The following is a 23,607-nucleotide window of genomic DNA, read 5'->3' on the forward strand; positions in this document are numbered from 1 at the left end:
CCATCTTGGCTCCTGGCAGGAAACGGAAACCCCTCCTCCTCCTCCCCCGGGTGGTCAACAACAACGGAGCGCCATCTTGGGTGCTGGCAAGCGACGAAGGCTGGAAGGACCCTTTCGCCATCTTGGGTGCTGGCAAGAAGCTGCTGGGATTGGAGGCAGTTGCCATCTTGAGTGCTGGCAAGAGGGTCCAGTCAGAGCCAGTGCCCTCTTTTGAGGCCCCTTCAGTGTCTTCCTCCAAGGCCAGTGAAGACAGGTCCCAGGCCTTAAAGACACTGGAGTACCAGGGTGCATGCCGCAGCCCTGTGCCCTCACACCCTGCCCAATATGCCCGGCGGCCGTGCACCAAGGTGCACACGTCTTCCCCTCCACGCCCCACACCACGGGGGAGCCTGCGCATGTTGGATCTGGGGCTGACACACTCAGCCAAACGCAGCAAATACAGCACACGGATGCACCTGGACGCTGGGCACGGAAATCCACGTGCCCACCAACAGAGAACGTGGCTTTTGGGCCCCGATCCCGCAATGCCACGTACCAGCCGAGCACGCCCGCTGGCGTCACATGGCAGCCCACGAGGCCCGACGCAGAGGGCGGGGAGGAGAGTGCTTCAGGCTGGCAGGCATCGCTGCTCTGGGCCTCCGGTGCCATTCCTAGACAAAGCTGTAACAGGTGATGAAACAGGACAGGAACAATGCAATTATTGCAAAATCACGGATGACAAGCACAGGCGGTTCAGACTGAAGGTTATGGTGAAACACCATCGAACCACGCGAAGGTAAGAAATGCGGTGTAAGACGCCCAAACAGCTTCACGGTGGCTCAGCACAATGACGATGACAGAGGAGGGTGAGTATAGGACCTCGAAACTGGTGAGTTCATAGCCAGGACCTTGAAACTCTTCTCTCATAGCCGGGGTGTTCCCAAATGTCATTCATCTGATCGATAGATACCTTCCTCTAGGTCTTTTAATAGCTGGGGTACCAGATGAAACTGAATTTCACAATCGTGTCAGATATTTTTCCTGCATTTGTTCCCCTCTGGGTGTGAATCCTCATGAGCAGTGTAACTTAATTACAAATGAATTTATGTGGTTCTTGTAGCACGGTGAGGAATGGGGTGAGAAAAATAAATTGTAGGTAATTAGAATTAAAATATCCCTGAGTGTGAATAGTCCCAACAATATTTGCTGCCATTGAAGGGCTGATCGTTGGAAAAAAGGACACTCTGGGCTCGTTCTCTGCCAATGCGTCTACCCAAGTCATTCATCTAAGAGGGTGAAAAATCACCACCGTGCATCTGGCCAGCACAATAGCTAAGGAGCACTTGAACTCCCTAACCAGGCTCCCGTATGTTGTAAGCGCTGCCTGGATTTCGTAGCGGAGCCCAGCACTGGGGTGGAACTCAACCCACGGGACTTTCCCAGCATCAAGTGAGGAATATATTCTCTCATCTGGATCTGAGAAAAGCGCATGCACACTTTCCAGGGAGCCCCCGTTTGACTTGGGACTCTCGTTTCTCTTTGTGCCTTTTCCCTGTTTGCTCTGAACGCGTCACCTGCTGGAACGTGCCCAGGGGAAAGGCGTGCGCAAAGTGGGGATTTCACTCAAACAGCTGCCAGAGGGTAATTTCACTCCGACTGCGAGCTCCTAGCGGTGCAGAGCACCTCTGTTGTGTCGGGTGCAGTGCCCGTGGCACCGGGGCTCTGCTCCCTGCCTGGGTCTGCTGTGCGTGTTATTAAGAACAGCGATGCTGAGTGCCAGCGGGCACCCGGCAGGTTCAGCCGCACCGCGTAGACTAGGACGGAGTGGCTGATTGATTTTTCTTCACCCTTTTCCTAATGATCGGGCTATCCCGTTCTCCCTCCCAACCTGTCCTCAAACAACCTCTCTCCTGTATCAGGTGCCTTTGGCTGCCTCACCATTCACTTGTCCTCGTGGTTGGTGGCAGATTAGAGAACAGGCTGCTGTTTATTGCTACCTCGAGCTACTGGCAGACGCGGGTACCGATGCATTTGGCCGGTACAGAGCTCCCCCTCTCCCTTAGCCTATCCCTTTCCAGGTCTCTCCGGTCTCTGCTGAGGACAGCTGTCCCTGCGTCACCACCAGAAGGTTGATGTAAATGTTGCTGTGATAAGAGCAGTCAGCTGGCCTGCCCTGGCAAGGGGGAGGATGTTGCATGTGGAAGGTTGAGGGTCTTGCAGTCTGTTCACCCGCAGAGCACACAGGCTCTGTCCTAGCCACAGCCCCCGCTGGACTGACCAGTCTTAACATCAAGGTAAGGAGCAAAGAGAGCTTCCATCTCTAAATTAAACTAAAAACCCAGAGCTGGCCCTTTTGTGCTTCAGTATTTACAGAGAGATCGTCTTGTTCAGGTCACCAGAATGTTTCATTTGATTGCAAATGGAGAACGCTAGCATGGGGAAAGTACCTTTGTTTGTCTTTATTTTTTTTAAAGAAGGTGGAAACAGAAGACAGCTTACTGAAGGTGAAAGAACCTGGAGATTTGGCTTCCAAATCTTTTTTCCAGGAAAGGTCTGTGTTGATTTTTCAGCTCACACCATTTTGTTTCCACGGCACTTGAAGGGCTCAGTTGTTTTAATACTAATTAAGACTGTTTGATGAGACATCAAAGAATATAATCCAGACGTCAAATACTGATGGGTATAATTTCACCAAGCACAGATTAATCTTTACTGTTTGCTTGGCACCGTGCTCAGCTCGTCATCATACTGGTGCAGAGATGAGATAAGCAGGACTGAGCCGGGAGGGGAGAATTACTGACTCTTTCCAAAGTTTACACAGAACAATCCTTGCATCTTACTTTGCTGTCTGCACCCTTTGAAATCTCATCAAACCATTCGAGCTTTGCTTCCTTGGGATTAGTCTGCATGAAAGATATTCCCTTTCATATAGTGGATACTGTGATCAGAAACAGCAAAGCTGCCCCATATTAAATGAGCTGTTTTTAGCAAAGGTCATTTTGCGCTTAGGTACCTTATCGGCATTAACGCACATTTTTCATCTGGGATTTTCCAAAGGGATCTGACAGAGGAAAGCAGCCGTAACTATGCACATTCAACGGAAACCAGAGCCCAAGCTTTCTTGAGGTCCCTTTGCAAACCCCAGCCTTAGGCAACCTGCTCCAAGTTTAATGCTTCAAACACATCTCATTCCCTCCACACACAATTAGCTCTGGAGGGCTTGGGACTTGGGCATGGTATGCAAGGGGAAGCTGAGAGTGGAACAGCTATAGGTCTTCTGAAATCAGTCAGTGTGTGAACACCTGCAGGGTCTACACCGGCAGGTATTCCACAGCGACTCTAGTGTTTTATATTCATAGCCTCCCTTACCCTAGAATAACTTCCCAGTGCAGACAAGGCCTTAGGTACCTTACCAGCAATGTGTTTCATTAGAGATATGCGGGAACAAGGGAGATTAACTAGCAAAACCAGGCCATTGAAGGTAGATGGTAAAGTTCATTCTCCCTCTAATTTAAATGTAATGCAACGATGGGATAGGATAAATCTGAAGGAAACTGGGCCAAATTAATTTCTGGATATAAATCGTGTAAGGCAGTGGAGTCGCCCCAGGGTTGATAGATGGGGCATATATCTCCCCTGGGCTCCAGCCAGGTATGTCTTAGTACAAATTGAATCTGTCGAAGGAGAAGTTGATGCGTGCTGCTGATAATGGAGAAGTGAGCAGGTTAGAAGGAATGAACAAGGCTTCTGGGGCTGGAGCTTCCAAAGAGCATGTTGGAGACCACGTTGTCTGGAAAACCTGGCCCAGGGCTGTGAGTCAGCTCTTCTGCTGTGTTTCAAATGCTGGTTGGGAAGAGTCCTGAGTATTGTTCTCATGCAGCTTATCCAGGTGGGTTTGAGCAAAGGCACATATTCAGTCTCCTGCTCTGCTCCCATGCACTGTGTGGGGTAACCCCAGCTTCCAGCTATTCTTTTTTACGAGACTGTTTCGTGTTCCAATCCAAATCAATTCCAAATCCGTGAGTCAGTCCAGAACCATAAGTGGCCCTACTACCAGCAGACATCCTCCACCCCACCTGGGGCTTCAGATGTTTCCAAATCCTTTGGCAGGTGTCCTACGTGCAGGCCCAAGCCCGGAGGCTTGGGGTGTGGATGCTCCCGAGTTTCATTCTCCCTCAGCCATATGGGCCCCAGGAGCAAGCTAGGGAGCAGTCTTCCTTTTCCATAAAGTGGGCGTAAAGCCAAGATCTTCCCACAGGTACTACCCCATGCCAGAAATGTGATTATCCCCTGCCCCTGGGAAAGCCACCGTGGTGATCATGGTATTTCCCCTGCCAGGTCATCCATGTCTTTAGCTGGCTTTGCAGCTTTGAGCAATGGGGACTGTACCCACATTGGGGCAGGGATGGCCCGGGAAGGGCAACAGACTCCACAGAAGGTGCTCAGATACCAGGTGCTACAGAATAGCAGCAGCTTCCTCCACTCCACCCTGTCCATGGGTGTGGCTTCTGATGTGGGGGGGACAGCCTTTCAGGGTGAAAGGAGAGTCCAGTCCTTGACTCCTTGGCAGAGATGGCCGAACTGGGCTCCCATCTGGGGAGCAGCTGCATTGATTTGTTTAGTGCAGACAGGGGGATAAAACCTGCCTCAGTGGGCAGTGTCCAAAGCTCCAGATGCTGCAGGGAGCAGATCAGAACACAGAGCTTCTGGTCCCAAAGCCCGGCCAACATTTGACCTGTTGGAGAGGCTCCAAAATTGGAATGAAAAACTAAAATGTCACTGTTCCCCCTGGAACAGAACATCTGGAAAGCATCTATTGGGAACCATCAAACACGTTGTTCTGCGAAGGGAAAACCATTTCCCTTCCAGACTGGCAGTGGCAATGCATAGGGGGTGCACGTGCACCCCTTAAGAGCACTTGTGCACCCCTGACAGGCAGGGGGAGGAAGGTGGGAGTTCTGGTGCCCCTCCCTGTGAGTGCGGGCAGGGGAGTGGGAGTGCCGCGGCCACTTCTGGGAGTGATTGGCTGCGGGGGGACCCCCCCAGTTGGCACGATTAGCCATGGGGGAACCCCCCAGTCGCTGGCTGGTTGCTGGGGGGACATGTGTCCCCCCTGACTAAGGCGGCACCAGTCGCCCATGCAGACTGGTATAATAAAAATGATTCAATGACAGTCCATTGTCTCATGTCTATACATAATACATATAATTATGTATTATAACAAGACCTAACGTGTAACATAATATATTACGTAATATACATTACTATATATAGATATATATATGTATATATATAGAGATATATATATATATATATATGTATATATATATATACATATATATATATATATATCTCTATATATATACACACACACACAACTTTATATATACCAGTGTTGCATTACATACATAAACATAATGCAATATTCAACTGAATGATATCACACAGAAGTCAAAACAAAATGGACCAAACCAATAGAGTCCGATCAAAATGTCTTTTACTGCGATGAACCAATGTGTGGCGATGACTGAAATCAAACGGGGAAGGATCAGCCCCCCTCACCAGCCTCAGGGTGAATGGAAAGGCTAACCATCTCAGGGCAAGCCCTGGACCAGTAAAAGTTAACAGTAAAGCTTCCATGGACTTCATGTGGGGATTTTGCTGCCTGGAGGGTGTGCACACAGCAGCTGTGTTGCAGGCTCACTCAGTGGCCTGTGAGTTTGAATTTGGATGTTGTTAAAGTCAGAGCTGCCCAAATGACTTTCTTCTGGGCACTTGGAAGAGGCAAATCTGCTCCCTTCCCTGCAGCCTCAGCTACCAAACCCACCTTATAGCCGCAGGAAGGAGGGCTTACTCACACGGGACCTTCCCCTGCTGCCCTCTGCATCTGCCTTAGGGAACTCAGAAGCAGGTGAGGGGACAGAGGGAGAGCTCCACCTCCTTCACATTTCTGTTCCACCTGCCCCAGATGTGAGCACAGTCCCCATCACTTCCCCACCCTCCCTGCTGTCAGCTCAGCCTTCTCTTTCCCAGAGGAGTCTGTTGCTAGGCTTTCCCCTCTCTAATTGCGCATTGAATCCTGATCTGCCTGGGGGAGTGGAGTGCCCACCTCTCACCTCCCCCTGCCTCCTTCTAAATAGGAGCTGATTACTCAGCTCTCCAGCAACCCGATCTTTACATCCCAGTGCAATAAACAGCCTGAAGATATGCGAGACAGAGACGCAGTAGCTATTTCTGGCCAGCAGCACATGTGCTACTCAAGCATATGAGTCTCTCCACTGGACAGAAATAGTCAGGGGACAGCCGTGGTGCTTCGAATGAGTGTTCAGGCAAAATTTTACTGGGGGAACAATCCCAAGGTGTTTTTGTGGGTGCATGTGTTTGCTCTTACCCTGGCAGGGGAATGTGGCCTAGCAGCTTGGTCCTGTCACCTACCAGCTGTCTGTCCTAAGGCAAGTCCCCAACTTGAGAGCCCAGGCACTCCTACTAAAATGGAAAAAAAATAGCTTCCAAATGTTTCTGCAGTATCGACTGTGACGTGTTCAAGTCTATTCCTGCATTGAATTTGGAATAATCAAAACTGCGGTAGTTCTGCAGTGACAGCCCACCAGTGCGTTCAGTGAGCTGCGAGTGTTTGCTCCATTTCTCACTGACTCAGCGAAGGCTGTAAGTGCTATGACCCCCTCATGTAAAAGGAGGCACAGAAAAGTTCAGGCCTCGGTGTTCTGCTGAAGCCACTGATTTGGGGCGTCCAACTTGAGGCACTTTGGGCTGGGCACTCAAAATTACTGTCCATTTTGAGGTGTTTGATTGAAGGTGGGTTCCCCTCAGTGGAGGGACCCCAAATTAGTTGCAGATGTAGGTGTAGGTAACTTGCCCTGAATTAGCGAGTGAGTGTCCAGGTCTGGGGTAGAACCAAGGTCTCCCGACTCCCAGCTCTGGGCCTCAATCCACTGGATTTAGGTAAATAAAAAAAAAGTGAGTGACTTTTGGCAAAGAGCTTCCATTCTGTTCACCAGGCCTGATCCTCAGTGCATTGACATCAAGGGAAGTCTCTCCACTGACTTCAAAGGCTTTGGGTCAGACTGCAGATCTGCACCCCCCTGCCATTTCTTGTAGCATATCTGCTGTTTAACAGTCACTTGCACACAGCAGCAGGGTATCTATGGTGCCTGTCACTGCAACAGCTCCTAACTATTCCTGTTCTTACAGACCACCACTCCCGTCAAGATGGCACCCAAGAAGAAAAACCCCAAGAAGACCAAAACAGAGAAAGGGGAGGCGCCCATTGCCCCCGTGGTGGTGGAGGACACGTCACTGGATATCGACCACCTCAACCACCTCAACGATCTGTATGAAAATGGCTCCAATGGCTTCCGCTGCACCGCCACAGAGGTCACAAACCCAAGCCATGGTGCCAGCCTGCTGGAGGAGATGACTCAAATGCGCCAGGAGCGGTTCCTCTGTGACCTCACGATCGTCACCAAAACTAAGTCCTTTGATGTTCATAAACTGGTCATGGTGTCCTGCAGCGAGTACTTCCGCAGCTTGCTGAAGAGAGATCCCAGCCTGCAGCGGGTGGAACTCAACAACGTCTCCCCTCTGGGCTTGACCACCATCCTCACGTATGCCTACACCGGGAAGCTGAGCCTGTCCCTCTACACCATCGGCAGCACCATCTCCACTGCCAGCCACCTGCAGATGCATGCTCTGCTCAGCATGTGCAGTGACTTCCTCATCCAGGAGATGAATGTGGAGAACTGCATGTACATTGCCAACATCTCAGCCACATACAACCTCAACCAGGCGAAGGACGCCACCCAGAAATTTATCCGGGAGAACTTCCTGGAGTTCTCAGAGACCGATCAATTCATAAAACTCACCTTTGATCAGCTCAATGAGCTGCTGATGGATGATGGGCTACATATCCCGAGTGAGGTCATCGCCTTCCAGATTGCTATGAAATGGCTTGAGTATGACTCCAAACGAGTCCAGTATGCTGCCGACCTCCTGGGCAACATACGATTTGGCACCATATCAGCTCCTGATTTGGTCAACTGTGTCCAGCCTGTGCCACGTATGATGCAAGATCCTGAGTGCCACAAGCTGCTGGTGGATGCTATGAATTATCATTTGCTCCCTTATCAGCAAAATACCCTTCAGTCCAGAAGAACCAGGATCCGTGGAGGCCAGAGAGTGTTGGTCACTGTTGGAGGCCGCCCGGCCTTGACTGAGAAAGCTCTTAGCAGAGATATTAGCTACAGGGACGCGGAAGGGAACTGGAACAAGCTGGCTGAGATGCCAGCCAAAAGTTTCAACCAGTGCGTGGTGGTGATGGACGGGTTCCTCTACGTGGCAGGAGGGGAAGACCAAAATGATGCTAGGAATCAGGCCAAACATGCTGTCAGCAGTCTATGCAGGTAACAAGAGTTTCCAAAAGGTGGGGTAGTTCTTAGGGGACTTTATTGCCAAAAGAAAAGCACTCTGTTTTCCAAGCCCATGGCTGCATGCAGACCTGTTGCAGGCATCAGCAAAGACTGACTCCGGGATCCGGAGCACAGGCCCCTATCCCATGAGCTGGAAGAGAAAACCCCTTTTGATGTGAATGACCTGTAGGGTGTTATAATCCTGAGACCTAGCTGCCTGGGAGATTACAGAGTAAATCACGGTATCTTCCAGCACAGCGTTCTCCAAGCACATTTTCCATACAGATAAACAAGCGAGAGGAAATTAAGGGATAAACCAGTCAGAAACATGCGCTGACCACCCAGCTAGGAGAGCAGGTAGAGGTAAATGTGGTCACGCTGGGGACTGTGCTGTTAGAGAAGCAGAGCTGGCCAGTGGCAATGGCTCTGGTCTAGAAGTCAGGAGACCTGGAATCGATTCCCATCTCTACCACTGACCTGCTGTTTGACCCTGGCGAGTCACTTTGTCTCTGTTTTCTTTCCCACCCCTTGCCTGTCTTGCCTGGTCCTCAGTTCTGTGGTGCAGTCTCTGACTATAAAGCATGTAGCACAATGCAATCCTGATCTCAGCTGAAGCCTGTACAAATACACTATTGCCAGTTAGTCAGACAGTGAAGTACTCTCTACTTTTGCATGCGTTTAGAAGGATAACATTTCTCTCCAGGCTGGAGATTGCTTAGACCTGTCAGAAGAACTTCTCAGTTTGCATTCTGCAGCTGATCTCCAACTGAGCTGAATTAACTAAACACAAGAGAGTTTCACTCTCGGGACAATTGCTATATTTTTCCTCTTCCCTTTTCTTTTCTGCCCTTCCTTTACTTGCCAGATGAAGTGGTGGGGTTTGTTGCTCAGAAAGTTCTCATGAAGCCTGTGATGGGACCATGCAAACATCAGTATTAACAACAGAGGAGACAGGTAGCCGTGACAACATTAAAGGTTGTATTTCTTTAGGTGCCCAATCGATACTGCTCTTGCCTTCCAAAATTCCCAGTTAAGGGCTCTGATGCTACAATGGAGAATGAGCGCAGCTAATGAATTAGTCTTTTGTTCCCCTGCAATCTGTGCTTATGTTCCAGAGCAGCATGAGTGGGTTACTTTCAGTCCAACCCTTGAGGGACTTTTTCCCTCAAATCACAAAACCCTCTGTAGGAAGGGGCAACCTCCCAATCAGCTTGTGCTGGGAGAGGGGGAGAGAACAAACTCAGGCGGCAGAGATAGTCCTAAGGGTCATCCAGTCATAGGCCCAGCCCTATTATGCGAGGCATGTGTACACAGAACCAAAAGCTGGTCCCTGCCTGGGGACAGTCCCCATCACTCACTGCAGTAATGGTGACAAGGGTGATGGGAGAACCCCTCTATGGTGGATGAGGTCAGGGAACCAAATAGGAAGGGCTTCTTCTAGGTCAAGGGCAGGGGGTCCTGCCAGGAGGGGCTACAACTCAGGGTGGAAAGGGCAGGCTCGTCCCAGGCCTAGTCACAGAGAAAATCCATGCCGGGGCCAGGTGGTCTGAACTTGCCTCACCCAGGTCATTCAGTGCCACTGCCCTCCCGATAACACCAGGGCTGCCCTGGCCCTTTTGCTGAGACAGGCCTCTGGGTCCCTGCTGGCAGACCTCCCCTGATCTATTTCTAGCCTTTCTGGCACAAGCCAGGCTCTGCTCTGGGTTGCTTTCCAGTCCCATCTGCTGGGATGGGCTGAGGCTCTCGTGGCAGGAACATGCCCTGCCAGGGCAAGAGGGGATGACCAGGTTCTCAGCTCTGTGCTCCTTGTGGCTGCTTCACCAAGATCCCAGGGGTAGTTTTGATCCTGGGAGACCCGAGTTGTGAGAGATGCCTGAGGGTCACTTATAGTCCAAGCTAATGGCTTGGAAGGGTAAGAGTGAAGTCTTTGGTGTTCCCAGGCTTTGACGAGGCCTAAGCCTGGGGGCATGTAGACTCAAGGCCCCTCTCTCCCTTCTCTGCAGGTACGATCCCCGCTTCAACACTTGGCTGCACCTGGCGAGCATGATGCAAAAGAGGACACACTTCAGCCTCAGTGCCTACAACGGGCTCCTCTATGCCATCGGCGGGCGCAACACAGATGGTGTCCTGGCCTCCATTGAATGCTACGTGCCTTCCACCAACAGCTGGCACGGCCAGGCCGGCATGGAGCTGCCTCGCTGCTGCCATGCCAGCACGGTCATCGACAACAAGATCCTTGTTACTGGCGGCTATATCCACCATGCCTATTCCCGCAATGTGTGCAGCTATGAGCCCAGCACTGATGCCTGGAGAGACCAGGCTGGGCTAGGCACACCCAGGGGCTGGCACTGTGCCGCCACACTGGCTGACCATGCCTATGTGCTGGGGGGCAGCCAGCTGGGCACCCGTGGGGAGCGTGTGGATGTGATCCCAGTGGAGTGCTACAGCCCCCACACAGGCCAGTGGAGCTACGTGGCACCAGTGCCCATTGGGGTCAGCACAGCGGGGGTGACTATCCTTGATGGGCGCATCTGCCTCGTGGGAGGCTGGAATGAGAGCGAGAAGAAGTACCAGAAGTGCGTGCAATGCTACGACCCAGACCGAGATGAGTGGGCCGATGACGAGGACCTCCCCGAGGCCACCGTGGGTGTGTCCTGCTGCACCATCACCCTCCCATCCCTTCGGAGCAAGGGGTCCCGAGCCAGCTCTGTGGCCTCAGCAGCAGTCAGCATCTAATAGGGCAGCTGGGGGGCTGGCACTTCCTGCCTGCAGCCCAGGACAGAGACTAGAGCTCAAGCCTTGCCTCAGATTGTAGGGCAGCTGCGATCAGGGAGCACGAGGACAAGAACCATCACGTGGGGGATGGTGCATCGAGGGCACAGGGTGGGGATAGACACAGGGTCCCAGGAACTGGGAATGCCTGAATTCTCATCCCAACTGACAAATTAACCCCTTCTGTGGCCTTTGGCAGGTCATTGAACCCTCAGGAAAATGGGGATGACCCTTGCCCGTCTCTTCAAGGGCATTTGCCAAGAGCACTGAAGGAAATCTCCCCATGATCATCCTCGCAGCTCTGCTCTGCACTCAGTCCCACCCCCAGCTGCAAAGCTCTCCCATCCCTGCTCCAGCTAACAGGTGCTGGATCCAAGTGAGGATGTGTGGCCCAGGGGCTGGGACCTCATCTTGCTGCAGGCCCCCTTCCAGGGGAAACCCCCTTGATGTGTGACCCTCATTTCATCCAGCCATACATAGGCCTGCAGAGCTGGAATGACCCCCCAGGTCCATGATCTGTGATAAAGGCACTGGTTGGGCAACTGGTTAAACAGTCACTCTCTCAGGCTAAGCCATGCTTCCTTTCAGCAACATGGGGCAGCTCCAGCCCAACTCCAGAGCCCAGTCACAAACCAGCCCACGGCCCAACAAGCAAACCAAACCCCTGGCAAGGCAGCACACGGTGCCACAACGGAGTCACCAAGCACAGGCCAGGGCTACCTAACTCTTTCCATCCCAAGTCCAATTTTTGTCTCTCATCCAACCTGCAGGAGCTGGCAAGGTCTGGGAGCAGGTCAGCAAAACTAACACAAGCACATTCAGATCCTGCTGCCAGGATCACATAGATAAATATCAGAGCACGGCTCCAGCCGGGCCTGGCAGAGCTTTGACGTTTGCTGGAGCATCAGGTTTCCCTGGAACATGTGCTAGTGATTTGCAGCCAGGCAGGTGCTCAGGTTAGAATAGGTTTCCCCCAGTCCAGTTGTGTTTAAACCAGATTTGTTCCAATGCTGCTTCTGAATGACCCACCATCCTTTGAGCACAGCCTTTCATTCCCACTTGCCAGAGCTTGGAGACCTCAAGCAATGGCTCCTCTCTGCTTTGGATTCCTCCAGTCATGCTGCAGGAAGGCAATACAGCCCAGCTGCCAGTCAGGGAAAATAGCTCCCACTACAAGCAGACACTGACTTACTATGTGACCTTAGCACAGCACTTCACTCTCCTCTTGTGCTGTTTCCCCTGCTGCAGGAGACTAAGAAAAGCATTTTCCTTCCCATAAAGTGCACTGAGCTCCAGCAGGTGGTATAGTAACAAAGCTACCTTCTTCAGCCTCGCTCAGGGTCAGGCTGCCACAAAGGGAGAGGCCTGGATGGCCTACAGCAGTGCACAACAGCCTGGTATACAGCTAAGAGGACAAGAAGGGTTCTTCCTGCTTTGGACCCATTATTTCACTAGGGGTCTTTAGGTTTGCAGGGGTCCAGAGTTCAGGGGGAAAAATACCACTCACACACACATCTAAGCTTGGAGTTATTCTGAAGTTTCTTCAAATATCAATCAAGGCAAGTTTTGAGCTCTAGGAGAGTATGTTTTGGGCTGCCAGTATCCCAGGCTGTGCATCACATTGTGTTTGAATTCCTGCTGCTTAGCTTGAAACCACAGATCACCAAGCAGGGCATGAGTCATTGAAACAAGCAGGAAAGATTTTTATTTTTATTATTTAATTTCCAGGGGGTTTGCACTTGATACTGGTTCTGGAGCTGGGTTTAAAAAAAATAGAAATAAATTGGAGTAAATTCAGTCAGAGATAGGAAAAGCAATGTGTTTGTAAAACTGACAGTAGATACCTGGTCACATTTGCTACAAGGAAGACACTGGAGAGGTTTCCTCAGACATCTCTAAACCAAAAAGGACAGGTGTCAGGGAAGGCAATGAAGAGGGGATGAATCATTCGATAACCCCTGTTCCACGCTCTTCCTCTTAAAGCCTGCACTCCTACCACTGTCGGTGAGAAGATACCAGCTTAGATGGACTGTTGGTCTGACCCAGTTTGGTATTTCTTATGTTCTTAGAGCTAGAATAGCCACTTCTCCCTTATTACTTGAAGCTAGACAAATGCATAATAAAAATAAGACACATTCTTTAAGAGCTAAGATCATTAACAGCTGGAAGAAGAGTTGCAATGGATTCACCATTGTTGGTGATTTTTCAATCAAGATTGTCAGTTTTCCTTTAAGATCTGCTGTAGCTTAAACAAGTTTTAATCCAGGGAAGGCCTCTGGTCAGTGTTATACTGCAGTTAAGGCAAGAGGCCCATAGCGATTCCTCCTGGCTTTCTCTGGGAACCTGTGAAAGGGAATTGCTACAGCCCTAAGCAATTAAAACAGTAAAGAAAGAGCTGTATTTATAAGGATGAAAATAAAAACACTCTTTTGCTGCACTGGGAATGAATAGCCATGATAATTTGAACCAGGAAGTCCAGTTCCAGACCTTCATACAGGATAGCTACAGCCTCACGCTCACTGCTTGTATTTAGCCTCAGTCACTGATCCCATTGCCAACTTGAAAGCAGAGGGTGTCCAATGGGGGGAGTTCAAGAGCTGCAGGGGAAGAAAAGGCCACATGAACATTTGTAGCATGGGCTAAGATTGCCTGTGCATTACGAAGACGTGCTGTGGGACCCACCTGAAAGGAGGCACATGTATGTAATCCATCCATAACAAGCCCTGGTGGCTCAGGCACAGTTTTGTTCTAGTCAGCTTGAGTTCTGTGATAACCTAGTAACCCATGAAGACAAGCTGACTGCCTACCACAAGCAGAGAAGCTGAAGGTCTCCTGCTTGTATTCTGCAGGAAGCACTAAGAATCCAGAGCAGAGAACCACAGAGCAATGTGAAGAGCAGCAAGCTGGAACATCCCACTGTGTACCATTGCATGGCAGGTCTCAAGTGGAACTTGGAGCCAGCAGTTAAGGCGTGACATGCAGCACTGCAACTGCCGCTCCTTTCCTGGTCTCCATCCTCGGACCTGGCCTGTTACTGAACTCTGTCACATGGCAGAAATTAGGAGCTTTCAATTCCAGATGTTACTGTTACAGAGACACTGGAAAGTGGTTCCAAGTTAACTACCCCAACATCTTGGTCCTGCTCATACAATGGGGCACATAGGAGGCACATTCATGCACAAGTCTATTCCCGAGGCAGGGTGAAGCCACAACAAAGCCCTCTGCAGCTTTGGGACTGCATTGGTGTGACAGAGGAAACGCACAGCAGACAGAAGCATGGCACCGAAAAACCTACCTGGGCATTCTTACTTTCTCCCAGGGCGTGGGGGCCTGAGAGAGTGAAAGGTTTCAATGCAAGTTATGATTCAAGTAAAGGGGTGGAGCATTGCTATCTACAGCTGTGATGGTCCTGGAAGTATGTAAGAGACAAGGATTTTCGTGCTATCTTTTTGTTGAACCAACCATGTAGACGGGGGGAGAAGTTAAACAAGCTTTCAGGCATCAAGTGCCCCTAGTCATGTGCCTTAACAAAGGCTCTTTATGTCTGAAAGCCTGTCTAGCATCTTTCCCAACTGCACAATGGGTCCAAAAAGATATCACCAAAAAAACTTCACCTTGGACAATTCATTGAAAAATAGTAAATCTGGTTTTCCTGTGTGTGTTTTACCTCAGCAGAACTTGCTGTTCTGTTTTCTTTGGAAAGAACCATCTTCACAAGCCTTGGGGCTCAGGGCACTGGTGGCAACCACATGCTTTCCAGGGTACATGGAAGAAAGAACCTTCTAAACTTTGGAGGAACTGAGCCATCGTGCTAGCCCCCACTTCTGGAGTGCAATGGTGCAGCTGGGAGAAAGGGGTTCAATTTGCCACTTGGCTATGAGTTTCCACACTGTAGGTATTCTTAAGCTGGGGTCAAGAAAGGTTGCTAGAAAAGCTGCAGTCTGGTGTCGGAGCAACTGCTGAATCTTACATGCATGATGGAGCAGTGCCAAGGGGTATTATGTATCTAGATAAATTGAATAAAAGAATTAGCACTGCTTTGCAAGAGCAATTTACTTGGTTATATTCATCTCCACAGAGCTGCTTTCTCCGTATCTTCTTGCATTGGGAACCTGCTACCATAGCCATACGCGTAGAGCCAAGAGAAAGTTAAGCCATTTACATTTTAAAAGGCAACAACAAAAGCAATTTCTCTACTCCCGAGCATGGAAGAGCTTTCACAGCTGTCTGAATGCCAGGACCGAGCCAGATACAGGTATGGAGAGCTGGACTGTGAGTACCATTCTAGCCGCTGGTCCTCACATCAGCTAAAGTAACCCATGCTGGATTAGTCTCACTGCAGTGAGCACTGGATAGTTCTTTGCCTGCAACTTCAGTACCCTCTAGTGGCAACAGCACCAAAGTTCACGTCCGGGGAGGGGGACACACTGCAACAGTTCTAGGCTCTTGTCACCACTGTGGGCCTTGGAGCCCATGTTAGGGTTAGGTTACTACCAGAACGGGCAGCGGACATAAGCTTCTAATGGCTGGGACTCACCAGCACCAAGCCTCAGCCACACACTATATCAATTACTTGTGTTGGTATCACCAAGTCTTGAGCAGATGCAAACCCACACAGTTGAATTTGATCTCCACTGTGTTTGCCCCCAGTGTGGCATTTCAATCCATGAGTCAAGAAGCCACCTAGTACTTCATCTGTAGGTGTGGAGTCCCTCTTGCTTTCTTAAACAACACTAACATCTGCCTACCTGGCTGCACCGTACACCATGGGAGCTCTGCAAATTGGAGTATGTAGGTTGAGTTTCAGTTTGTCCCTACTTGGGACTACAGCCAAGACCCTAAATGCTTCAAGAACCATTGCTTCAGTTCTGCTGCTAAGCTTTCTGGTTGCCCCTCTTGCATCCGTAGAACTAGCTGTAAGTGTCACCAATCATTCTCGGCTGGCCAGCAGAGGAGGTTGCATTTATACCAGGGTCCCAACATCTGCTCTTTACGGACACCAACTCCCGTTTCCAGCGCACAACACCGAGTCATCTCTGCAGCACTGGCACTCACAGGCTTGGCGTGGGGAGGAGACACCAACCACAAAATCCCCAACAAAGTTACAGTTAGAAAATTTTATTGGATCTTTCTGGTAACAGGAACTGCTCATTTGCCAGGAAGGATGATGCCATCATACTGCAAGAGAGAGAAAAGGGATTATGAGAACAAGGGCTAGGGAAAGCCAAGGGCATGATAAAAACTTGGAAGCCACTTCTTTCTGCTTCAGGCCAGAGCATAGAGCAACCAAGTCTGTTGGAGCAGATCTGCACACACATACGGTAGAGTTAAAGGTACCCTGCAAAAGGGCAGTTACATCCAAGTGCCTTTGGCTTCTTTAGGATGGATAAAAACGATCAAGAGATTTCTAGAGAGGCCTCCCAACTGCTTTACACTAGATGTCTGTTGCACTTGGGAAGTCATGAAGTGGGAGAAAAATGGTGTGGGGTCACACCTCCACAGAGGGAGAAAGAACAACATTTAGACTAGCTTTGCCCAAATGTTACTCAGCTCAACTCCTGACAAACAAGCAAGCCGTAGTATTTTAGACCATGATTAGAGATTCCTCCTACTCCACTGCTCCACTAAGAAAGTCAAGCCCAACAGCTGTTCTAACTCTGGGAGATTCAATCCTGATCTGGTAAGAAGGCAGCACACATCAAGCTTTAGACGAGAGCAAGGCAGGCCCTTCTTCCCCCACCCCCAGCATATCCATTTTGCAGATCATTTTTAAACCACAAATTCTTATTTGGTTCCTGGAACCAGAAACCAAGACATAATTCAGAACCAAGGAATGGTGATTCCAGGTCAGCCAACCTGCACATAGATTGTACATGAAGCTACAGGGTCAGGTCTAACCAGAAAAATACCAATAAAAAGCTGATGCCTGACATTCTACCCACCCCATTTTGTTCAACTGCTTTAAGAAGTTAAAGAGAAGACAGGTCAGCTAGCAGGACAGACAGTTTGCTGCTCTATGCACCTCCTCATTGACCATTTCTATTTATTACTTCTTTCCTTACTGATCTGATGATGCAAGATGCAGCTGCTCACAAAAATCTGCATAATGGGCCTGATCTACTGCAACCCTCTCACCTGGCCTGCCATCAGCTTTCCCAGCTGGATGCAAAGGGATGCTATCAGGGACTGTTTCCTACCCCAGGGGTCAGGCATTCTGATACTAGCCCCAGCACACTGGAAACTTCAGAAAGTAGGCAAGGAGACATTCTGGCACAATCGAAATGCTACTACAGAATACTATTAGCTCACATAAAACACCAGACTACAGCTAAACCTGCATCAAGGACCACAATCCCCGTTATAGGGGAAGACCATTTTTCAGGTACTTAAGCAGCTAGATTGTGTGGGCCTTGGGATTCTACCACAAAAGACTGGGAAACCAGAGTAGCAAGCGTTTTTGCCCTCAAGGTCCCTACACATGCTGAGGTGCTCACATTGCAGCTCAGCATGCCAGCAGACTCTGCTATATTACAAGCTGGATAAGCAAGGATGAGATGCCACTGTGCTGACTGGCGGTCTCATGGGGCTCCCAAATAGCAAAACGGAGACAAGCATCGGATTGGAAATTACCTTCTGCTGGAACCAACGCATGGCCTCCTCCTTCCCAATTCTGTGCTTAGCCCCGATGCTGCCAGTTTTGCGTTTCTTGTCAGCGATGCTGAAGCCCGGCCTGCCCAGAACCTGTGGAGAATGAACAGAACTTTTCCCATCTGACCACACAGATAGAGCTTTTCCAGGGCTTACCTCTGGAAAGTTAAAAAGATTCTATATCTTAGTGATGTTTTGTGTCAGCATTTCAAGGAAGGGGGGGGGGGCGGGGAAAGAGAGAGGAGAAGACTGAGTCTCTTGAGTGTTTATGGCATCTGTAGATTACTGGTTCACATGCAGATCAAAAGTTTTACCTGTGAGATGGTGCTGACACTGTTTTAAAGCAAAGTGACAGGCCAGTTCCTAGTGAACAGGCAGCTGTGTACAACATCTCATGGACATGGTCTCAGCAGAGGCAGACTGACAGAGGCTTAAGCAGCTTCTCCTCCAAGCCTTCATCTTCCCTAGAGAAAAGGCTGGCGGTCAACCAGCAGCTAACATGAATTAAATATCTTCCCAACAGTAAGGACATGACCATAGCAGTGGCTGTTCAAATTCAGGGTTGAGGTACATTAGGCTGGCAGTGGACACGGGGAAGCAACATGCAGCCCCTACTGCAACTCATCCTTTGTTTGTTTAATAACAGCAGGGAGCATTTCACATTTTTTTCTTCTCCAAACAGTGAGTGCACACATCTTGGCTGTTCTATTCCTTAGAAGTTCTTATGATCATTACAGGATTATCAGTGCTTCCCTTTAGAGCAGCTTAAGTGACATGATCAACAACCATCATGTGGGATTCATTCTTGTCCTCTCACCGTGGGCAGATGTGTGCAACGTGGAGCAATTTGTTCTATAGGAACGTTAGGCATACAGTATGGGAGGAGGCTAGGTCAAGCAAATATGGTTTGCACAGGGAGTGAGCTCAATACCACAAATAAGTCCTGAAGAGACTAGGATGAGGATGGAATCTGAAAGCAGTACTCTGATGAAGAAAAACAGCCTAGAGAATACAAAAGGTAGCTTCCCCACATTCAGGCCACTAGCACCGCAGGTCTGCACCTCTGGAAATCCCAGAAACTCTCCATTACGTGGTTCAAGGTGTAAAAAGTGTCTCAGCTCATCATTCTCAGAGCACTTGGTGCACCTCAGCTTCACCCATCTCAGACAGGAGCAGCTAAACACAGTACCAGTGAAATGCCATAGGAGCCCAAGGCGTTTAACATTCTCCGAGCACAGAGCTAAGTGGTAGTTTTTCCCCCGCAGCTTCACATGCTGAACTTGACAACTCCAGCTGGCTGGCCCACACCTTTCTGATGCACTAGGGACAGAGCAGAGCTGGCAGAGGTATGAAAATAGAACGTACTTACCACGTAGAAGTCCAGACCATAGATGCCAATGCTCGGGTCATATTTAATTCCCAGGTCAATGTGTTCCTGGATCCCAAAGCCAAAGTTTCCGGTGTCAGAAAAGTTGTTTTTCCTCAACTCGTATTCTCGCACCTGGAACACAAGTACAGCGGGTCAGTTAGCTTCCTTGCTAGAGTCCTGCTTCTTCTGCCGAATCATAGAAAAATTAAGGTTGGAACGGACCTCCAGAGGTCCCATCTAGTCCAACCCCTGCTCAAAGCAGGGCCGTCCCCAACTAGATCATCCCAGCCAAAGCTTTGTCTAGCTGGGTTTTGAAAATATCCGAGGATGGAGCTTCTACCACCTCTCTAAACAGATACGGGATCCTCTTAAACAACCGTGTTCTCTTGGGAAGCACGTGACTACTTTTCTAGCACAGTAACCTGTTCGGAGGCCACAGCACCGAAGACAGTACCAAGAGTCATGAGCTGAATAAGATTCTGAATGGCTATCAAGCACTCAGCACCTTCCAGGGCATAGCAGAGTCCTATCAGGCAACCTGATCACTAGAGTCAGGAAAAGGCATTTTACACAAATTGCAGGAATAAGTCAGTCACAAAAGCAGCAGAGACCCAAGATATATTTCAGCAGCTGTTCGCATGGACACTACAGGGCTCAGACAGATGCTCTGAAAGTCATTAAAACAGCCTAAACTCTAACAAACCAAGCAATCCTGACGGACATGACATTTCATCCGTGGACTTCACAAACCCATTCAGGCCTTGGGCATAAAAGTCGGCTAACTTGGAAGCTTACTACGGTGTCCCCTAAAAAGGTACAAGCGCTGTCAAATGCGCAGCCTGCTTTGTATGCACAAACCCCACTCCACTAAGTCTCCTTCGGTCACCGACGCTGTAGCTTCCAGCTACAACATACACGCTATTTTCAGGCTCAGGCTTTAAAGAACTGACATAACAGCTGGAGAAGCCAGCTACTCACCTTCAGTCCTTTCTCCAGAATCTCTTCTGCTTTGGCACCACGAACCGTGCAGTGGACAGCAATCTTCTCATTTCTCCTGATGCCGAAGGATCTGACAGTATATCGTGCTGCAAGCGACACAGAGTCACAGGGTTATTGCAAGACTTGCACGTTCTCGTCCGAGGGACATCGCGCTTTAGAAAGAGCGGAGCACAGCAGCTGCAGCTCGGATGCATTTTGGGAGGGGAGCAAGGCTGCAGCCCAAATTGCAATTTGAGCACAAATAAGTTGCCCGCGTCGATCAGAACAGGGCAGGTGACCAGCACGGGAGACAGAAGCCTCCGTCACACACCTGGGACAGCGCAGGCATCGAAAGCAGACGTCTCTATAGCAACCGCCCCCCACGTTTCTCTCTGCCCCACACCAGCCATTTGCACCGATCCGACACCAGCCTTGCAAACCGGGTGATCAGAAATTAATTCTTTCAATCGCCATCAGAAGCCAAGCCGCGACACCCGCTCTCTTCCACCCGGCGCCACCTCCTCGCGCCCGACCCCCGAGCTTCGCCCCCTCCAACACCGACGTACCCTTGGAGAAGACGGGGGTCTGTCCGGTGAGCTGCTCCAGCACTTTGGCTGCCCGAGTGAGTCTGTCGCCGCTTTCCCCGACGCAGATGTTGAGGCAGAGCTTGCGGATGCGCAGCTCGCGCATGGGGTTCTCCTTTTCACTCTGGTCCTGCTGCTAAGATCAACCGTACCCCGTCAGCACAGGCGCCCGCCCCGGTGGGCGCCGTCACGGAGCGTCCCCAGGCCGCCGGGCGCAGCTACGAGCAGCTCTCCAGCACCCAGAGGCGCGGCGCTGCCGCTTGCTCCACGCAAGGGTCTGGGTCTGCTCCGCACCCCCCACCCCGGGGCTCCCCAGTGCTTCAGCCCAAAGGGAGGAGGCTGCACCAGCACGAAGACCCCCCGTGCCCATGCAGCACCCGACCTGCCCCCGCCCAGGGGCTGAGCCCAGGGCTCAAAGCCACCAGGGATGCGGACAGGGCGAGGCCGGGCAACCGGGAGCCCCGGGAAGGGAGGGAGTGACAGGGCCGCAGCGCCCAGCTGTGCGGCGGGGACGGAGCCACGAGCCCCGCCGCCCATCCCGGCCCGCCGGAGACCCGCGGCCTCCCCGGCGCCCCCCGCGCAAGCGGCTTCCCCGCCCGAGCCCGGCAGGCGGAGGATGGCGGCGGATAGAGAACCCCCCCGGCGGCGCCGGCTCCCAGCCGCCACTCACCGCCATCTTTGCGGCAAGGAAGAGGGCGCGAAAGCCCCGGAAGCGGAAGTTATTGCCGCCGCCAGCTGCGGGCCATAGAGAGCGGCGGGCAGAGCGGTACGCAGGCCGCGGCTGCCCCCTGCGGCGAGAGGGCGGCGCTGCACCCCTCGCACCAGCCCGGCTCTTTTTCCCAGGGCAGTGGAGAGGACAAAGGGCTGAGCAGTAGGGATCTTGGTTTTCTCCGATTAAAAAAAAATCCCCAATTTTCGGGTTAAAAACAGTAACCCCAAATCCACTTTTCTCCATGATTCAAATGAAACACCGCTATAGATATATTCCTATATACAGTGTCCCCTGAAAAGGTACAAGTGCTGTGCCAAATGCACAGCCTGCTTTGCATACACAACACATATACCTATAGATTAGTGGCATTTCATTTTAATCCTGGAAAAATGTGCATTTTGGGTTACTTTTTTTAAATCAAAAATTGGGGATTTTTTTTTTTTTTTTTTTTTAAATCAGTGAAAACCAAGATTCTTTATCCCTAACCAAGATAGCTTATTAGGGCTGCTGTAACCCGGGCACCTCCTGCTCGGGTGTTTCCAACCTTCCTTCCCAGGGGGATTTTGCATTTCCAGGGCACTGCAGCCACACAGGCGTGCAATCCCCCTCGAAGCTGGCTGCTGCCTGGGCTCCAGGACCCTTGGCCCAGAGATCGCTTCTGCCCCGATGGGAAGTCAGGCTGGAGGAGCCCTCCAGAGGTCCCGTCTAGTCCAGCCCCGTCCCACATTGGATGGGGCAGACAAGTCCTCAGTCTCTTCCTAAAACTATTTGCTCAGCGCTGTCGCAAGGCTCCTTGCCCAAGGGCATCAAGAGCAGCTGAAGCTGCCACAAGTGAGCAGGAGGACGGGGACTGCTAGTGTCCCCTCCCTGAGCTGCAGCGATCCAAGGAAGAGGGCCATGCCTCAGCTACAGAGGAAGGCAAAACCCTTGCAGTCCCCACCAGTCTGCTTGGTTCTCCTTTCTCCATTGCTGAACTGGGGTTTGTGGCCTGAGATTGCCAGAGGAGTGAAAAGGCCAGGTCCGCAATACCAGGATCCTTGCAGCACTTCTGAATGCCGCGGGGGCTGTAACAGCGGGTGTTACTCCCAGACCAGCCGGAAGGAGCAGCACTCAGGTTGTGGCAGTTAGACGGGCGCTGGGGTCTGTGTCAGCAAAAGTTTCTTGCCTAGACCTGGCCTTTATGCCTCCAGGCTAGGAAGAAAGCAGACTGGGTTGTTTCACAGCTGTCAGAGCCATCTGATGAACGACTCATTGCCATCTGCACACACTGGGCCCCAGAACAGCCCTGCTGGTACTCTACTGGCCTCCCTGGAGTTCTGCCAAGGCTGTTTGGGCCCAGGCTGGTTTAGCCTCGCTCTTGGGTGCTGCAGCTGGCAAGCCCATCAGGCTACCAAAAGTGTTCTCCAACAGCCCCCCGAAAGCTTGCTGCTGGTCATCCCTCTGCTAACGACCGAGTGGTTCTGAAGCAGGAACACAATGAAAGGAACCATTACCTTGCTTGGAGGAATGCAAGGCTGGAGACAAATCAAGTTGATGGTTTTCCCTACAGGCATAGCTCTCAGTCCTTCACCATCACACCAGAGACAAGCAACCCACTGGCAGTGAGTCCAGGTAACCTGGGCAGCTGGAAAGCCAAAAGGTTGCAGAGCCATGAGATACTTTAACACGAGGATGTGAAGGGAAAGTCTACGCCAAGCTGCACCCAGGTTTCCTTGCTAGGCGCAGAGGCTGCCCACACAGACAAAGGGCAGTCTGCTGTGCAGAGGCTGTCAGCAATATAGATGAGCCTTAAGTCACTGGCATGTCAGGTCCCTCTCGGACAAGTGGAGGCTGGAGCAGCTACTCTGCATTGGCTAGTAACATGGGTCTTGCTTTTCCCCAAGGTCAGCTCTTGGCCTGGCTGTACCCAGGTATGGGAGAGTTAGTTCCCTGCTTAGCATTAACTTACGGAGTCTGAGGGTGGACTCTATGGCCTGTCCTCTCCAGCTGGAGCCTGCCTATTTCTGCCAAGCAGGACCTTTCCCCAGAAGTCACTACATTTACTCTCTGCATCCCCCCCAAATCCAGCAGCGCTTGCTGGAGGGAGTGGCCTGCTGCACCAGGTCATGGCAAGGTCCTGCTCTCTGCACCAAGACACAG

The 23,607-nt window shown here is 50.9% G+C and overlaps 2 protein-coding genes across 6 annotated transcripts; one reads left to right on the plus strand and one right to left on the minus strand.

Moving 5' to 3' along the window:
* Positions 1–2: 2 nt before the first annotated feature.
* Positions 3–15,224, plus strand: LOC102566927 (kelch-like protein 31). 4 transcript variants are annotated; one of them, XM_006267973.4, is made up of 4 exons: positions 2,184–2,273; positions 2,454–2,530; positions 7,192–8,399; positions 10,409–15,224. In XM_006267973.4, the coding sequence occupies exons 3-4, from the start codon at positions 7,210–7,212 to the stop codon at positions 11,139–11,141; spliced, it is 1,923 nt and encodes a 640-aa protein (XP_006268035.1). In that variant the 5' UTR covers positions 2,184–2,273; positions 2,454–2,530; positions 7,192–7,209; the 3' UTR covers positions 11,142–15,224. The 4 variants fall into 4 exon arrangements, with proteins under 4 accessions (XP_006268034.1, XP_019354400.1, XP_019354398.1 ...); XM_006267972.4 differs by lacking the exon at positions 2,454–2,530 and having other exon boundaries at positions 3–2,273; XM_019498855.2 differs by lacking the exons at positions 2,184–2,273; positions 2,454–2,530 and adding an exon at positions 3–775.
* Positions 15,225–16,279: 1,055 nt separating this feature from the next.
* On the minus strand, positions 16,280–21,500 carry RPL11 (ribosomal protein L11). Of its 2 annotated transcripts, none has more exons than XM_006267971.4 (6): positions 21,427–21,500; positions 20,739–20,892; positions 20,173–20,279; positions 19,195–19,326; positions 17,808–17,918; positions 16,280–16,355 (listed from the first exon to the last, which is right to left on the minus strand). In XM_006267971.4, the coding sequence occupies exons 1-6, from the start codon at positions 21,430–21,432 to the stop codon at positions 16,326–16,328; spliced, it is 540 nt and encodes a 179-aa protein (XP_006268033.1). In that variant the 5' UTR covers positions 21,433–21,500; the 3' UTR covers positions 16,280–16,325. The 2 variants fall into 2 exon arrangements, with proteins under 2 accessions (XP_006268033.1, XP_014461199.1); XM_014605713.3 differs by having other exon boundaries at positions 20,739–20,889; positions 21,427–21,497.
* Between the last annotated feature and the right edge of the window lie 2,107 nt (positions 21,501–23,607).

The sequence above is a fragment of the Alligator mississippiensis genome, chromosome 6 (genome assembly GCF_030867095.1).
Source record: "Alligator mississippiensis isolate rAllMis1 chromosome 6, rAllMis1, whole genome shotgun sequence".
In the NCBI taxonomy this organism is placed as follows: Eukaryota; Metazoa; Chordata; order Crocodylia; family Alligatoridae; genus Alligator; species Alligator mississippiensis.

What these genes read in the sequence shown, in the direction of transcription:
- LOC102566927 (XM_019498853.2), top strand. Translation starts at nt 2,399, where the DNA reads ATGGAGAACGCTAGCATGGGGAAAGTACCTTTGTTTGTCTTTATTTTT. An exon ending in AAATCTTTTTTCCAGGAAAG is followed by an intron (nt 2,531 to 7,191) that starts GTCTGTGTTGAT and finishes CTGTTCTTACAG; the next exon opens with ACCACCACTCCCGTCAAGAT. An exon ending in GCTGTCAGCAGTCTATGCAG is followed by an intron (nt 8,400 to 10,408) that starts GTAACAAGAGTT and finishes CCTTCTCTGCAG; the next exon opens with GTACGATCCCCGCTTCAACA.
- RPL11 (XM_006267971.4), bottom strand. An exon ending in GACCCCCGTCTTCTCCAAGG is followed by an intron (nt 20,280 to 20,738) that starts GTACGTCGGTGT and finishes TGTCGCTTGCAG; the next exon opens with CACGATATACTGTCAGATCC. An exon ending in ATGGTCTGGACTTCTACGTG is followed by an intron (nt 17,919 to 19,194) that starts GTAAGTACGTTC and finishes CATTCTCCACAG; the next exon opens with GTTCTGGGCAGGCCGGGCTT.